At 61.6% G+C, this 17203-nt stretch overlaps 1 protein-coding gene across 1 annotated transcript; it reads right to left on the reverse strand.

The window, feature by feature from the left end:
• Positions 1-85: 85 nt before the first annotated feature.
• Positions 86-15793, reverse strand: ZBTB7B (zinc finger and BTB domain containing 7B). Its single transcript, XM_037825843.1, has 4 exons — positions 15755-15793; positions 15499-15598; positions 2754-3913; positions 86-2363 (listed from the first exon to the last, which is right to left on the reverse strand). The coding sequence occupies exons 3-4, from the start codon at positions 3905-3907 to the stop codon at positions 1898-1900; spliced, it is 1620 nt and encodes a 539-aa protein (XP_037681771.1). The 5' UTR covers positions 3908-3913; positions 15499-15598; positions 15755-15793; the 3' UTR covers positions 86-1897.
• Positions 15794-17203: the final 1410 nt, after the last annotated feature.

Genomic DNA, 17203 nt, shown 5'->3' on the forward strand with positions numbered 1-17203 from the left:
AACCTCCAGGCCCTGTTTCTCACCTCCCCTTCCTGATCATTCCCACCCGTCTCCAAAATAAAGGAACCAGAAGTGGACACAGATGTGAATCTTAAATTATTATTATTTCTTCCTGTCGTTTACACCCGAGGTGGGGGGGGGGGGACAGGAGAGGGGGTACTGCCTCCCCTCCTAAGGCACTGACTGGAAAAGCGGCATGGTGGGGAGGGGAGGCCACAATGTCCCCACACCCTGGGGCTACGCCCCAGGTCTCCCAGTCCTGGGCTCCACCCATCACCTGAAATGCTAAGATGAGGCCCAGAGCAACCTGACCCCCCCCAATATATTACATCATCACTCTTTAAATAGATCAGGGACTGGTCCCACTACCCCCTCCCTGTGACCATCCCCCCAACTGTTGGGGGTACCTGGGCAGCTGTGCAAATGGGCATGGGGGTGCATGGACAGGAGGAGAGCACCGGGCCCCTGAACCTGCCCCTTTTAAGGAGGAGTAGGGGCCGCCAGGCCAGGGAGGGGAAATAGTGCAAGGCAGAGCCCAGGCCGCAATGGGGGTCCAGCACCCAGCGAGGAAGGGGGGAGGGGAGATACCCCCCACCCCCAGCAGAATAGGGAAGTTAAAAATCTGAAACTAGATTTCAACAGGACCAACAGAAGAGGCTATGTACAGAACGGGGTGGATTCAATCCTAAGGGAAGTGTGAAGTAATTATTCTCCCCTACCCAACAGGAAACCCGGGCTGGCAAGGGTCTGGGAGAGGGACCCCTTTCTCACAGGTCCGCAGCCCACTTTCCCAGCGGCCAAGTGACAAGTGACTTGCCCACTGCCTTGGCAAGGGGGCGCCCGCTCACCAGCTGGGGTGCTTAGATGACTGAGGCCAGATCACTCGAGGTGGCCGCCGGGGGCGCGCGCCCGCTCAAAACATGACCGCCAGATGGCGCCGGCTCGCCCGCTCTCCGCAGGGCTCCCCCCAGCCCCACTCCGTCCCACACCCCGCGCCGCGCCAGCCCGGGGGCGGCGTGAGTCAGAGGCGGCCGCGGTGGCGGCGGCTCCGGCTCGCACCTGGGCGGGGAGGAGATGGGGTGGGGGGAGGAGAAGAGGGTAGGACGCAGCCCGGCCCGCCCTGCCCTCTGGCCCCGGGAGGGAGCGGCGGGAACAAGACATTCCCTGCCCCGGGACGCTGGAGGGGAGGGGAGCGGAGCGGCTCCCTGGCCGGGCGGGGCCACTCCGGCTGCCCCCAGGGGCGGGCGAGCCAATCAGGCCACCCCGCCCCCTTCTTCTTCAGGACCCCATGACTCAGCGCTGGGAGCAGGGCGGAGGGGTACTGGGATGGCTCCTTCCTTACAGGCCCAGTACCCCCGGTCTTTCAAGCTGCCACCTTGCTTTCCCCCACCTACCCTTCCTTTGCTGGCCCCCCTTTGCATAATTCACTGCCAGGAAAAGAGAACAGAAACCAGGGAGGAGGGGGCTTGGAAGGGAGGGCCAGTCCTTCACCCCCCTACACAGCCAAAAGCCCCAGGGGATGTGGGGTGGGGCAAGGTTTTGGTCCCAAGCCTCCCACCCCCTAGAAACCCGCATAGCCGAAAAGGGACCCCACAAATCAGAAATACATTATTGCTTCTACTCCCCAGGAGCAGCTGGGGACAGGGACCCCACTTTACAATAGAGCTGTAAATATATACATAATATCATATGTATCATTCCTTGGGGGATAACCCCAATTTGGGGAGCCTCTGCCTGGAAAACTCAGCTTGGAACTGGAATGAGGGCTCCGCGGGGGCGTGATGCTGACGCCAGCAAGGCTCAGTGCCCCAGCCCCAGCTCTGTCCTGTATGCTCCCACTGCTTGGCATGGGTGTCCCCGGCCTTGTGCTGCTCCAGGCTGGCCACTTGTCCCTCTTTTAAGAGGACTCCATGGCACCCTCAGCCTGGGGCGTGGTGGGCGCCCCCTCCTCTTCATCATCATCAGGGGGCCCCGGGGTGGAAACCTGGGGCCCGGTGGGGGCTGATTGCTCCCAGAATCGAGCCAGGGAGAGGCGGAAGGTGTCCAGGTGGCCATTGGAGAGGTCGAGGCTGGCGGGGGAGGGGGTGGCAGTCGAGGGCGGCGGGTAGTGGGGTGGCGCATCGTCCTTGCGGCGCCGCCGGGTGCGCACCTCCAGGCAGTTCTGGCCCTTGAGGTGGCGCTGCAGGTGGTCCTCCTTGGCGAAAGCCTTGTGGCACAGGTGGCACTCGTAGGGCCGGTCCCCCGTGTGCAGGTGCATGTGGTTCTTGAGGTCGTAGCTGTGCAGGAAGCGGGCTGGGCAATGTGGGCATGAGTAGGGGCGCTCTCCCGTGTGCTTCCGCATATGGATCTTCAGTTTGTCGTTCCTGGCACAGGCAGGGATGAGGAAGCAAGAGAGGTGCTCAGGATGGGAGCCCTGGATCGTTCTAGCCAGCCTCACAGGCCCTGTCCCTTGCTCTCTTGCCCCTAGCTTAGCTGGGTCCTGCCATCACCCACTCCTCTGCCTCCAGCACAGCCTTCTTGGGCACCAAAGCCTTCAAGCTCTATACCTATCTCCCTCAGCTTGCTTTCTTCTCCTCTCATGCTCTCCTGGGCTCCCTATCCTGGTTTCTCTCCTTATTCCAGTAACCTACACACTCCCCAGTCACTCCGGGACCACCTCCCTCCACCCCTCAGGTCTCAGAACTCTCTTCTCCCCCATCACTCCCTGGTCCCTGCTGGGCCCCTTCCCCATTGGGGGCCCGCTGGGTGCTCACCGGGTGAAGCGGACGCCGCAGACCTCACAAGCAAAGGGCTTCTCGCCCGTATGGGTCCTCATGTGGCGTGGCAGTTTGCCTGCCCCGTGGATGATCTTGTGGCAGACCGGGCACTCCTGGGGCATCTGGGAGCGGCGTTTGCGCACCAGCTTGTCCTGGCCATCCAGGCCTGGTGTCAGGGCGTCCTGGTGCAGGGAGCTTAGGTAGGCCATCAGGTCGGGATCGATGGCGTCCTCATCTGAGCCCAGCTCCTCTGGGGACAGTGGGGGCCCGCTGCCCTGGGCCAGCCCATAGGCCGGGGGATAGCCCAGCTCCTCCTCTTCTTCCTCACCCTCATAGCCCTCGTAGCTCAGGGGCCCCTCAGGGGGTGAGGCTGTCCCTGTGGGAGGGCTGTAGCTGTCCCCCAGCCCACAGCCACCACTGCTGGCCACTCTGCCTGCCATCTCCTCCTCTTCGTAAGTCAAGGGATGAGTGGGCACTGCCGGCACCTCGGGAAGCAGATGGTTTGCCCTGGCCCCCTTGGTCTGCAGGAAGGCTTTTTGGGGCTTGCGGCTGCGGCGGGCAACAGGCCGAGGTGGTGGTGGAGGTGGTGGTGGGAGGGGCGCCTGTGGAGGGCTGTCCTCACCATTGGGCACTCCGGAGGCCGTGGCCGTGGCGAAGGCCTCCAGGTACTGGCGGGCTCGCTCGCAGTCATCCTCATCAGGGCTGGGGGCTTCCAGCCCACTGCCCTGCAGAATCTCCATGCAGGCAGCGATGACACATGGGATCTCCAGCAGCCGGGCGGCCTGGAGTACAGCCGGCATGTTGGCGCTGCTGGTGGTCAGTGTGGCTGTGTAGGCAAACTCGAGCAGGGCACCCAGCGCCTCTGGCCCCACAAAGTCCAGCTCACACACCCCAGCCCCTGCTCCTCCAGCAGCCGTCCCACCGCCCCCAGCCCCCACGCCCATCCCACCACCACCCTCAGTGAAGAGTTTCTTGAAGTAGTGGCTGCAAGCAGCCAACACAGCTCGGTGGGTTCGGTACTCGAGGCCCTGCGTCCGGATGGTGAGGTCACAGAGGTGGCCCAGTTGGCGCTGCTCATTGAGGCAGCTCAGGAGCTCACTGCTGTGGTCTGGGAATGGAATCCCAATCAGGTCATCCTCAGGGCTCCCCATCTTCTCCTGCAGGGGCAAGTAGAAGGGGAGGTTAAGAGTGCTCAGCCCTGCAAGGGGGTCTGGGGAAGGAAAAATAATGTTGGTCAACACTTAACCACATGCCAAACACTCTTCAAAGTGCCTTATACCCATTTAATCTCCTGCAATCCTCTGAAGTACTGTTACCATCTATTACACAGACAAGGGAACTGAGATTCACCTCAGTAAAGTGTCTTTCCAAGGAAAGTGGCAGGACGGGGTTCAAACCCAGGTAGTTGGCCCAGTTGGTGTTTCCTAACCATTGTACTATAGGAGCTCTGACTTTTTGGCCTTTCCTAGAGATCCATCTGCTTCACTTGCCCCATCCCCATCCCCATCACTTCAAAGCATTGGACTGGGAGACTGGACGCCTGGGTCCCAGGTCAGGCTTCATGAGGAATTGACTAAAGGACTGTGGGTGGGCCTGTCAGTTGGCCTCAAAAATCTGAACGAATAGTGTTACAGTCTTTGTAAACGAACTGCCTGACAGCCCAAGGAGCGGCCAATGAGAGACTCTAGGTTCACACTGGACCAAGGCCTGCACTGGACCAAGGTCTGCTCGAGGCCAGTCATGGCTAGGCCCTTTAACTTGAGTTATCTCCCTAACGCATTTAGTGTAAAACACCATGCAAACAAGAGGAGGTGGCTTCCAAGCACCATCCTCCTCCTCCTCCTCCTCTTCCTCATGCCCCTCCCTCAGCCACCAAAAGTTCATCTCCCTTAGAGATACCCCCCCCCCCCCCGCCGCCAGAGGCCAAACGGGAAACACAGCTCCCAACACCCCCCCACCACACACGCACATCCTCCCCTCCCCCATGGGGCCAAGGAGCAGCCACCCTTTGCTGGGGTGTCGCTGGCTGGCGCGGGTGCTTCCTGCCCCGCACAGATAAGCATCGCCCCCACCCCCTCCCCCACTGCCAATAGGCCAAGTTCCACCCCCACCCCTCCCCTTCAGCTACTATCACCACCTCTCCCTCCCATTCCAGAACAGTCAGGAGAGCCCCCCATCACCAGCGCACCCATTCCAGCCACCCTCTATGCTTTCTCCTCCAAGGCATGGCCAGGGAAGGGGCATGGCAGGCAGCAATCCCAAGGTTGGGGGGGGGGGGTAGTACAGCAAGTCCGGCCTGGAAGCGGGGAGATCTACTTCAAGTCCTGGCTCTGCTACTATCTTGCTGAATGACCTTGGGCAAGTCATTTTCCTCTGTGCTCCTCTGTAGAGGGGGTGGAAGCCCCAAGGGCCCAGCACTGGGTGGGTCTGGAACAACTGGAGGCAGTGCTGGGGCCCAGAAAGCGCTGGGCTCTGGAGTCAGCCAGGCTTGAGTTTGGATCCTCATCTGCCTCTGATTGGCTCTGCACCTTTAAACAAGTGGTTTAATGTCTGGGCCTCTTTCTTCATCTGTAATATGGGATAATTCCACCTGATTCCTAGGGTTGTGGGAGGGTTAAGTAAGACCACATATGACACAATGTCAGGTGCACAGGAGGCACTCAATGACTGTTTCCCCCTTTCCTCCATCACTTGGACCTGGGAGGAAGAAACCAATAGCCTGGGACTTCTAGACTAGACTGATGGCCTCCGCCAAGAGAACTCTTTGGGGACAGGTCTGCCTCCCTCCCTCAAGAGGGAGCTAGGTTACTACCATCTACATGACCTTGGTCAAGTCACTTCCTTTCCCCAGGAGGCCTGTTTCCGCATCTGTAATATTAAAGGCTGGCCCCGATGATCTTTAGGGTAAGTTTCCCTGACATTTTGTTGGTGTCCCCTCTGCCACTCCCAGCAGCTGCTCAGTCCTGGCTACTGATGGGGAAAGTTTTTTTTGGGGGGTGGGGGGTGGAGGAAGGGTCAAGGGCCACAAATTTCCTCTTTAGGACACAAGAGCTGCATTGTCTTTGCCAACCTCCCTGCCTGCCACCTTCATTGCTACGCCAGGGCCTGACTCCTGCACGGAAGACTTGAGTGAGCAGCACCCACGTATCTGTCTTTGCTTGTAAGCCACACCTAGATACTCTTACATAGCCCACCAGTTCCCACTCTAAGACCCCAAACTGCTTCTCTCCCCGGGAGTCAAGCAGTCTGGGAACTCTTGCTCTCTTTGGTTCCCTGCCCTGAACTTTGCAAATGGTACAAGTAGCAAACAGCCCCAGGACATACAAACAAGCAAAAACAGGGTGGGCAGCAGCAGCAGTGGCCACTTAAGCAGTAGTGGGCACACAACTGGGCCCAAGCAGATCTTGTCCCTCCTGAGGGGGATGGGTGGGGCTGTCCTCCCAGTCCATTGGCCAGGGGCTGGGCACCCGCGGGCACGTGGCTCACCCCATCCCTCTCCCTCCTTCTCTCCCTACCCCACCCATTCCCGCTGCTAAGCCCGCCTCCTTTCTCCCACCCCAGGGCTGGTCTCTGTGGCAACTTGGTGTGGCGGGGTTGCTGATTGGCTGACCCTGCTGTCAGGTCACAGGCTCAGGCTGGTTCACCAGCAACTCACAGAGGGCTTGGGCATGGGTGGGTGTTTAACCCCTTAGGCCCAACTCCAATGCCCAGAGGCCAAGAGGTTGCAAGAAAGAGGGAGAAGGGCGCAAAAGTATAGGTGGTAGGGGAGAGGCAGATGGCGCACAAGGGAAGGGGCAGGTGTTCTTATAGTTCTTCAGCTTCTGGGAAATTCCCCCAGTCCTTATCCAGTGCTCTGGCACTCATGCCAACTTAGGTGCCACCTGGAACTATGCTGGTGCCAACCAGGCCAAGGGGGCCCTCCTAGCCCCATCATCTGGGAGTGGTGGGTGTGGTGGAGGCCTCCCTCTTTTTTCTGCCAGGGTGGGGCACTGGTGCCAGGGTGCCCACCCCACCTTGGGCACCCTTCCCACCTCTGCATCCCAAAGGGCCCAGCCCCCCAACGCCCAGTGAGGGCGGCCCATCCCCACCCAGCCTGGCATGCCCCCTCTTGCTAAGACCTTGTGGGCATGGGTGTGTGTGGTGGCTGGGGTGGGGGGGCAGCTGTGCCAGGGAACCAGGTGAGGTCTGTTTGGTCTGTTTGCCTGGTAGGGGGAGCACTGGGGGCCCCGCCCCATCACTCCCCCCTTTCCTGCCAACCCCCCAGGCTCCCCTCACTGTCAGGCCTGCTAGACCGGCCAAGCCGGTGGGCAGCTCTCTTGAAACTGGGCCCTGAGTCAAGCCTGCCCCATCTTTGGTGGGGGAAAGACTTTTAGGGATGAGAAAGGTGGGAGGGGGTGTAAAGGTAGGAGCCCCTATAACATACCCTTCAGTGCCCAAGGGCACCTGCCAGGGTGTGTCCACAACCAAGAAACCAAAAGGTGGGGGACACTGGGCCTGGCTTGGAAAGAAAAGGGAGGCTGGAACTCTTTCCAGGTGCTGACCTCAGGCAGTGTCCAGTGCAGGACTGGGGGGCACCAGGGCCAACACTGCTGGCTTGCGCCAGCTGAAGGACAGGGATAGGAGGCCTTGAACGGGGCAGCTGAGTAAAGCTGGCCCCCCTTCCCCCCACCCTGGGGATTAGGGGAGTGAGGCTTAGTGTGGGGGGCAGCAGGCGGAACCAGGATTAGCGGCGGAGAAAATAGATATGGGTCTGGGACACAGGCGCACACACACAGCAACCCCCCCACTCCAGGCGACAATGCCCCCACCTCCAGGCTCTGCCAGGGAGCCTGGCAGGGGTCTGGCCAGGTTTCTCCAGGATCAGCAGCTTGGGGTGAGGGAGGATGAGGAGCAGGCTGTGACAACTTCCTGCCAGGGGTGATGGAGAGACCAGAGGCTGTGCTCAATGCCCCAGGAGGCTTGGCCGGCTACCCCTCCCCTTTAGTTATCTGGACTGCCCAGTTGGGGAGGCAGGGTAAAGGGGCTGAGCCACATCCCCCTTGAGGATTGGAGGGACTTCGCAGGAGAGGACCTCTGCCCAGGGATCCCCGAGGCACTTACCATCTCCTTTTCTCTGCACCCCAGCCCCTCCAAGCTTGTGCCTGCCTTCCCCATCCCCCATGTGACGCTTCCCCGTCCTAACCTCACCACCCCCAGCACTCACACTTCCTGGGGGCCGAGGCGGGGAAGAGAGACCGCAAGCCACGAAGGGGGAAGGAGGCAAGGGGAGTTGGCTGTTTCCCGGTGCTGTGGGGGTTAAGCCTCTCCCCCCTTCAAAATCCCCATTCCTGGTACTAGGAAATGAGAGAGATCTCAGTGCTCCCCTACATTTTCTTTCCATGACAGCAGCCCTAGCCCATAGCCCCCCAGGCTCCATCAGGGGAAATATGAGGGAGATAAAAGATGGGGAAGGAATGGGGGAAGCGCCTTCTTCCCAGTCCTCCTCAGCTTTCACCCCTCCACCTTTAGGTAACCTCTGCTTCCCAGCCTCAGCCATCCCTCCTCACAATCTTGGCCCTTAGTCTTGGCCTCGTTTTTCTATCTCCTTATTACCACCTCCTCTGACCCTTGTCTTCCCTCCGCGAGAATCATCCGTTGCTTTCCTTCCTTCAGCCTTTGCCGGGTTCCTCACCTCCTCTCTACCCCATCTGTGCCCCAGTCCTCCTCCAAGGAACCATCACTAACCTCTCCTTCCCTTTCTGGTTCTGTTCTCTCTCTCGAACTCTCCTACTCCCTTCATTTCCCCTCTGCCCCAAGCATCCCTTCATTTCTCCGCAGGCATGAGTGGCGTAGGAAGGGACAAGAGAATCAGAACAGGGACCAGGGCCTGCCCTCCAAGGCGTGGTCATGCCAAGAGATGGCCACATTTAGGGTACTCATGCCCCCCTTCTGGATGAAGCAAGGGACCAAAATTTAGGGACCAGTTGGGGAAGATGGGTGGCGGAGGGGTAGTGCAGTGAGAGCGGATGTGGGGTGGGGGAGACAACTTGTGCCTCTCTGCCCGTCAGAGTTTCCAGCCCTGGAGCTGCTGGACTTTCCCCAGAGGGTGCCCACCCTGGGCCAGGCCACTGTCCACTCGGACAGACCCTAGCCATCAGGGTTCCCAGCAGGGTCTGTCTGGGCAGTGCCAGCTCCCGTCAGGGCTGGTGCCAGGGTCTGCCCTGTGCCCACCCCCTCCCCCCCAGCCCAGTGTCTCCGGCTGGGTAACCGAGCCGGCTGGTAACCCCACACCCGCAAAGCTGCCAGCAGAAACCTGAGCCCCCCAGCCCCAGAGGACACCCCAGCCCGATCCCCGGAGTCCGGCTCCCTGCCAGCCTGTCCAACCTCCTCTCCTGGCCCAGCAATCACTCAGCTCCTGTAGGCCCCTTCTCCCACCTCCCCTGGTCCTCTTGGGTCTCTTTAGACTCTGAAACCTGCCCATACTCCAGCTCCTCAGAGCTTCAGTCCCCCAAATCCCCTCAGCGAAGTTTGGGTACCCTCTTCCTAGCTTGGTTTTCAGTCGCTGGCTCTCTGCCCCTTGGCCAATTCTAGGCGTCCAAACCTCCCCTGAGGCCTGATCTCCCAGACCAGAGCAGGGCCTACTCACCTGAACGCAGAGGGGCCTTGCCGGCAACTCCTCCTGTCCCCTGGGGGGGAGCAGGTTGGGAGAGGTGGGGGAGGGCTGCGCTGGGGGGGAGGCCGGGTGGCTGTTCCCCGCTCCAGCTCCCTCCTTCAAAGGGGCCGCCCACGACCTGGCCCAGCCCCTCCCCCCTACAGCCTTAACCCTCTGGGTGCTGGCCCCCCTCCCCCCACCTTGGAGGGAGGGGTTATGAGAGGGCTGGCAGCGTGGGAGAGGGCCCCGAGTCTGCTGAGCCTCTGCCTGTGCTGCCCGAAGGCCCAGCTGTACCCACCCCCGCCTGTCCTTGCTCAGTCCTAAAAGGGGAAAAAGATGAAGGGTAGGAAAGGTAGGAGCTGGGACAGTCCAGGAGGACAGAGGTGAGGAGGAGCAATGGGAGAGGCTGGGGGAGGTGGGACCAGGAGAAGGAAGAAGGGAGGGGAGGGGACAGGAGACAGCAGTGGCCAGAAGAGGGAGGAGGGGAACCCTGGACAGTCAGTGCCAGGGGTGACAGGTGCCCAGGTCCCAGCCTCTCAGGGCATGTGGGATAGGGGGTCACAAGGAGGGCCCCCAGACCCCAGTCGGTCCCCCTGGCCCACTGGGAGCTGGCCGAATTCTCCCCACCCTGAACTGGGCTGGGGCCCTCAGGGGCTGGGCAACGCGGCACCCCGCCCTCCCCATAGCCTCACCCCAAACCCACTCACATACCACGGTTCCTCACCCGGGCACCAGCCCCTGCCAACCAGGCCAGGGGGCAGCATCTGTGCCAGCCCCAATGGCCAGGGGGATCAGGGGGACAGAGTAGGCCTGAGGGGGGTGGACAGTTGGGGGGAGCTGTGGGCACCGAAAGAGGAAGGAGCCGGGAGGGGGCATCTGCTGGGAAGCGCCTAGCCCCACCCCTTGCGCAAGCCGCTGCCACCCTGGCCGGTTGGGTGGGACCCGCCTGGGCCTGAGGGGCAACTTAGGAGGGCTCTACACCCAGAGATGGGTGGGCCACGAAGTTCCATTCAAACAACTCCTGGGGTCCCTTATTCCCGGAATGAGGGGCTCCTAATGTCCCCCAGATATTGGACTACCCCAAGTCCTGCTAGGCTTGGGGTGGGGGGAACCTCAGAAATGTCCCCTCAAATACCCCCTCCCCCTTCCCCCCAACAGTTGCTGGCTCAATGCTGCTGGCCTGCTGCCCCTCACCAGCTCCCGGCCCGGTTGGCACCTACCCACCAGGATGCTGGCAGTCCTGCCCTCTTCTCCCTCTTACCCCCCTGCTCCCAGCGCCTCATGCCAACTGTGGGCCTGGGTTGGGGGAGGGTCACCCCTGTGCCTTGGTGCCAGCTAGGCAGGCCTAGGCCCCCAGGTCCTACAGATAAGACCTAAGACCCTGCTCTCAAACCACCTCCTCCAGAGGCAGCGCACTGGTCAGCGCCTAAACAAAGAGAGTCTGGGAGGCTATGGACAGCCTATGAGCAGTTATTGGAGGTTCCACTCCCCAGGGAACCCGGGGCCACCAGGTGCCAGTCTCCCAACATTCCCCTGCCCAAGCCTTTACTTGGGCACCAAAGTCCCTGCAATTCCTGAGAGCCCTAGTGCCCGCAGCTGTGAGGCAGTGGGGTGGGGCTGCTCTCTGCCCTTTGATCCCCATAAAGGGAGGGAACCAGCCTAGAGGGCAGGGGGCAGGGAAGGAGTTCATGGGGCCCCCCCATTTTACCCCTGCCAGGGGCAGCAGGGCAGGGTGTGGGCATTTCTTGGGTGGGGCCCTAAGGTGCAACTGGGCAGCATGTCTCAGCCAGGGAGATGGGTGCTGCATAGGAATGGGATGGCAAGTACAAGGTGGGAGTATGCAGAGGGTGGCCATGTACCAACCCATCCCAGTCCTGGCCTTTACCCATCCAGAAACATTTCCCTACTCAGCCAAATTGAGAGCGCAAGTTGGACTACAACTCCCAGTGTGCACCACAATTGCTTTGTGTGAACCTTGGGAGTTGTAGTTCCCTTGAGAAGCCCTGTGATTCTCTTAAAGCCTTGCTGATGGGGTGGGGAGAATAGAACACTTGGCATGAATCTTCAAGGGGACTGTGTTTAAGGAGAGGTAAAAGGCTAGGGGACCCATGGAGGGGGGAAGAGGACCCCTGCTCCCAGGCAAACTGGGAGGAAAGGAGGAAGGAAGGAGGAGAGGATGTCTGTTGAAAGGGGCATATGGGTGGGGAGGAGTTGGGGGGGGGGGTGGAAACAGGAAGGAAACTGAAGCCAGAGACATGAGGTCGAAAGCAAGGGCCTGGGGGAGCCCCACTCTGAGGCCTGGCAGGGACTGGGAAGGTCCCTCCCACCACCCCTTTTCTGGTGGCCTGGGGAGGCTTAAGAAGAATTAGTGGTGTTGAGTAGTAGCAAATTTGTGCAGTTGGTGTGGGTCACTGGCTTCATTTCCCTGCCATTACCCCTCTTTGCCTGGGCCTCCGCTTACCCCTGGATCTGGTGCAGGTGTTTGCTGGCCTGGGAGCTATGAAGACTGACCTGGTTCTGGGGATGCTAACAGGCAGAATAATGGGTTGGGGGAGGTCAGGGCCAGGCCTGAGGGTAAGTGTGGGGGTAGTATCTGTTGTGTTAGGTCCAGGCATGGGGTCAAGGAAGAGTGCTGACGAATAAAGATGCTATCTTCTACGGCAGAGGCCATGGCAGCTGGGAGGCCTCAGAGAAGAGAGAGTGAAGAATCCAAGGCCACCAGCTTCCCACCCACCCCTGGCTGTGGGACTGAATGGAGAGGGCCGCCCTCCTGGCTTCCCTGGGGAATTTGCTAAAGGTAGCTTTCCCCTGTGCCAGGCATCCTGTGAACATTAAAGGTGGCAAATCCTCAGGGGGCCAGATGGCAACTGGGTACCTTTCCCTAGCGGGGGGTGGAAGGGACAGGAAGGTCAGAGGTAGGCAGAGGACCTGAGGCCATTTTCCCGGGGCTCCCCAAGCTTCTGGGGCAGAAGCTCACAGGCCGCAGCCAAGATTCTTGCCAAGACCTGGGCCTGGTTGGGTAGGGGTCTTTCTTACACCTCTGGCGCCCTTAATGGTGGATAGCAGTAGCCCTATCCCCTTCCCTCCAATCCCCCAAGCCTGCCTTGGCGCCTGGCCGCCTGCGTGTTGGCAGGACTGGGGTGGGGGGGTGGGGGTGGGCAGCGAGGCAACTTCAAACTGTCCGGGCAAAACGTCAAGTTTACTCACGAGTTTACTCAGCAGAAGGAGGGGGAAGAGGCCAGGGCAGGCACACCCCATGCCAGGGTCCTATCCGTCCGCTTGTCCCCACCTTCCTCCCCCACCCTCCTCTTCAGCCCTAGGCGAAAACAGGCATAGGCCCCAAGGCCTGGTGGCAGGGCAGTCTTAACTCTCAGGAAGGTCAGAGAGCCAAGCAGGCTGGAGGCAGGAAGCCCCGAAGGAGGCCCAGAGGCTTCTATCGAGGACAGTGCCCTGCCTGGAGCCCAGTCACTACCATTCTTGGAGCCTTGGCCTTGGACCTGGAGAACAGGGCCTCTCTTGCCACCAAGAAGGGGACAGTTCCAGGCCAGGCTTCCTCCATCTGAGCAGTCCCCTGGGCCGTGACTTCTGATGCCAAATGTCCAGTCCCAGGCCGTGCCTCGAGCACCAGCATGATGCCATCATGGCAGCTATAGGATCAGGGGCTGGTCCTCTCAGCCTTGGTTTGGAATGGGGGGCCTGGCATCCTATCTGACCTACTTCCCTTTCCTCCCCACCTGCTTTCACTCTCTGCTTCTCTCCCCCAGTCCTCACTGTCCCCACCCCAGAGGCGCTCCACCCCACCATCCCCGCCGGGCGGGGGGGGGTGCCCTCCCCCACCCTTCCCCAGGGTGCCAAGTGCAAGCACACAAAGGGCCCGATGGTGCATTGTTAGCCCAGCCCCCGCTGCCCGCCGCGCCCTCCTGGGGCGGGCACTTGGCCAAGGAGAAGCTGGGGGCCCTGGGTGCCAGGGGGCACCACGGGGAAAGAGGAAGAGGACGGCACCTGTCTCTCAGGCACTGGGGTCCTATCAGCCTGGGCTGAGTGGTGATGAGAGTGCCCCATTAGAGCAGGCCTCTGTCCTTGACACCTGAGCCTAGTGGGCACTGCCTTCTTTCTTCCCCAGAGCCCCTTTACTGGTGGTAGTAACCCCTTCCTGACCCCTGCCCCAAGGATAGGGGTGTGTGTGTATGGTACCCAAGGGAAGGGACAGTGTCTGGGGGTGCCAGCCGGCTGCGTCGTGCCCACAGCAACCATGTAACAGAGGCACGCTGGGGGAGCTGGGGTCCCGGGGGCCAGGGACAGGAGGCACTGACAGAGATTTCTCCTTGTTTCATCAGCTGCTCCAGGGGGAGCCCCCTGCCCTTCTCCCCAGTCACCACTAAGGAGGAACACTAACTGCCACCCGAGCCAGTCACAAATATGTCCTGCTCCAGCCGGGCCCAGCACTCTTTATGCCTACTCTCCTCCCACCCAACTTGATGTCTACCTCCATACCAGCTCCCCCAGCAGTGCCAGGCGGGTACAGGGGTGACCAAACCAGTGGTGCACGGGGGGAACAGGAGTCAACCCCATCATCCTCCAGGCCTCACACCTACCCTCCCACCCCTCAACTTCACCAGGGAACAGAGACTTCCCATCTTGGTTTAACCCTACACTGCCCAATTGGGCTCCCCCAGCCCCTGGTAAACTGCCTCTCTCCTCCAGGAGTAAGTTGGGGGAAGGGGAATAGCGGCGCTGACTCATTCCCATTCCCAGCTGCAGCTTGGGGTCTCCAAGGCATTCGGGCGGGGGTCAATTCAAGAACGCCCTCCACCTGGCCCGGAAGCCAGGACAGCCTGCCGGTCTCCCCCTCTCCCCGGCACCCACTTCCGGTGTCCCAAACTAGGTCAGCAGCGCTCGTTTCCTGTGGGTCAGCTAGCACCGGCGCCTCTGCCCCTCCCCTGCTCCGGACCCAGGCTCCCCGCCTCCCCTCCGCCCCCCAGGGCGCCCCGAGGTCTCACCACGTCTCAGCCGCCCTTTGATACGTAGGGGTTGTGCGGGGCGGGGGGCAGGGGACCCGCCCTCTCTCCAAACACCAGCAGGGCCGGGGCGCCTGGGCAGGCACGTGTCCGGGCACAACCCACTGCCCACGCCGCCCCCCCATTCCCAGCCTCCCCTCGTAATGGCCGGGACACGTCGCTCTCTTACTTGGGGTGGGGTGGGAGGAGGGAAGGAGAGCTGGAAATTCAAAGCAGCGCCCCCCACCCCTTTGAATGGCAGCCCCCTGGCCGCGGCGCTTACTGAAGGTCCTACAACAACGTAGTAGCGACCCCCATGCGGGGAAGGGGCAGGTGCGCCGGCGCCAGGGCCGGTGGGGTGGGGTGGGGATAGTAGGGAGGAGAATTCTTCCCAGTCACCCACCATCGCTCTCGGGTTCTGGGGGCCTGAGCTGGTTCTGAAAAGGTGGTGGAGGGACTGGAGCCTCAAGAAGAGTGAGAATGAGGGGCGGCGGAGAGAGAGGGTCGATCTATATGGCGCTCGGAGGTTGTCGCTGAGCCCCCCTACCGCTGGAGAGAGAGCGCGACTCTGGGAGCGCAAGAAACCGAATAGTCCAGCCGGTAACTTTCCCCCAAGCCGCGGCTCCTCTTCTGTCTCCCCCCACCCCCCATACAACTGGCTCGGGTCCAACCCACCGCGCCAGGGGGCGCGGGGGGTGGCGCGCTGTCCTAGTTAGAGTCCGTCAGCGTTTCCATTCCCTCAGCTCGATATGGTCAGGGGTCTCCCCCTAAAGTCACGAAGAAAACTAGGGGAGCATTCTGCGCTTCCTCACCCCCTCTCCATCCTGGAGTCGCCTGTTTGTCTGATCCCAGGAGAAGTGCAGAGAAAGTTTCTGGGGACCTTTGCCTAGGATTGGGGGGCGACCGTAGTTCCTCTCTACCTTTCCCGTAGTTAAAACCAATTCCAAAGATTCAGGGTGCTGAGAAGGCACGGGGAAGGGGAGTGGTGGGAATCTGGTTTGCACGCGTGTGTGTGGGGTGGGGGGGTCTCTCTTACAGGACGGACGAAGGACACTGCAGTAGTCATGAGTTCTGGAGGACCCCGAGCCGGGAGACAGAAGTGGGGTACACTCACCTCTTGGCCGTCGGGTCCACTGGCTGGAGCTGCTGGGGCACCGGGTATGAGGAGAAGCGCGTCTCCTGCCAGGCCCGGGGGCTTGGGGCCCTGCTCCGTCCTGGTCAGAAGGCCGCGGTCAGTCGCTCGCCGCTCGCTGCTGGGGGGCTCCTCCTCCGCCGCCCTCTGCCTCCTCCTGCCGCCCGCCCCCCCCCAGGCCGCCAAGAGCCGCACATCCACCTGGCTCCCACCCGCCCCCTCTCCGGGCCCGCCTCACCTGTCCTGCTGTCTCACCTGTCCTCCTGCTTGCTTTCCCCCCATCCCTCCCCTCCCTCCCCCCGCCCCCTGCCACCCCCAAACTCCCCCCCCAACCCTTAGCAACACCCTCAGTCACTTCCTGGTTTTTCACCCGCCCCCCCCAGGGCCCCCCCTCCCTCCGCCCAATAAGGACATAAACTTCAACCTCTTCGTCCAGCTAGTCCCTGCAGGGCGCAGATAGGTCCCTCCCTCCTTTTTCGCCCTCTTCCTCGGAGCTCTTATTTTGCGCTCCAAGCCTTTCCCACTCTCCTCTTTTCCCTCCTTCTTTCTTCCTCTCTTCCTTTTTCCCTTCACCTGCTGCGGTCCCTCTCCCCACCTCTCTCTTTTCTACTGCGGGTTATCTCTCCCAGCCCACCTTAACTCGAGCTCCGCCCCCGACCCCCATCCCGCCCTCCGCTGCCGCTCCGCCCCGCCCCCTGCACGCCACCGCCCCGCCCGTCCATTGGCCTGAACACCCGTCCATCTCAAATTGGGTCCCGCCTTGTCCTCGGCCAGGGAGGGGGCGGAGTCAAGGGGCTGGCCTGAAACCAGGAGGAGGGGAAAAGGGAGGGGCAGTGTCCGCAGCCGCAGGGGAACAGAGCACCCACATCACCGGCTCTCATTCCTCCAAAAGGGGCTTCTATAGGGTCAGCAGCTCGGGAGGGAAGGATGTTGAGAGGTTAAGGATAGGCTGGCCGGGGATGAGGCGGGGACTTTTAGAGTCTTGCGGGAGAGGGTCCCGTGGGGGTCTATAATCAGGTCAGGGCCTCCGGAGGGAGGGGGAGGGGGAGCCACCAGGCCTTCGGCTCCAGCCGCTACGCCCCTCCCCCCTCGGAGGGAGCAAGGGAGTCGAAGCTGAAGGCACCCTGCGTCCCTCCCCACGCGTGACGGCGCCCCGCGGGGAGGGAAAGGCGCCCGGGGCAAGCAGCCTCTGCGCTCCAGCCGGTGCTCGCTGCGGCCTTGGCATTGTCAGAGGGGAGGGGCCCCGGTCCGCAGAGGCGGAGGGGGAGGGGGAAGAGCGCTCCGGACTCCTGCTCCCCGCCTCCATCCCGCCAGTTCCCTAAGTGGAGAAACTGAGTCTCCGAGAAGCAGGGAGGTCTTGACATGGGTTCGCTCAGTGACCCAAGTGGCGAGGGAGGCCTGGGTGTTTTTAGGGTGTGTGTATGTGTGGTTGGAGGGGTGACCAGGATACGTAACTTCTGTTCCTCACCCCCCGCCCCCAGCTGAAGAAGGTAGCAGAGGGACGCTTCCAACTGGACCTGCAGCGCTACGTACCCCAAAGGGCCCCTCCCACCCGTGTCAAACGGAATCAAATCCGGCCTCCGTGGGCCAGGTTCTGTTCCCTCGCCGCCTGCCGGGCCGAACCGGGTCGAACTCGCTTTCCTCTCCCCAACCCCCTCCGCAGGGGGCCCCCTCCCTTTCCAGCAGG

The sequence above is a fragment of the Choloepus didactylus genome, chromosome 2, assembly GCF_015220235.1.
Source record: "Choloepus didactylus isolate mChoDid1 chromosome 2, mChoDid1.pri, whole genome shotgun sequence".
In the NCBI taxonomy this organism is placed as follows: Eukaryota; Metazoa; Chordata; class Mammalia; order Pilosa; family Megalonychidae; genus Choloepus; species Choloepus didactylus.

What these genes read in the sequence shown, in the direction of transcription:
- ZBTB7B (XM_037825843.1), bottom strand. Translation starts at nt 3,907, where the DNA reads ATGGGGAGCCCTGAGGATGACCTGATTGGGATTCCATTCCCAGACCAC. An exon ending in TGCGGCGTCCGCTTCACCCG is followed by an intron (nt 2,364 to 2,753) that starts GTGAGCACCCAG and finishes TGCCTGTGCCAG; the next exon opens with GAACGACAAACTGAAGATCC.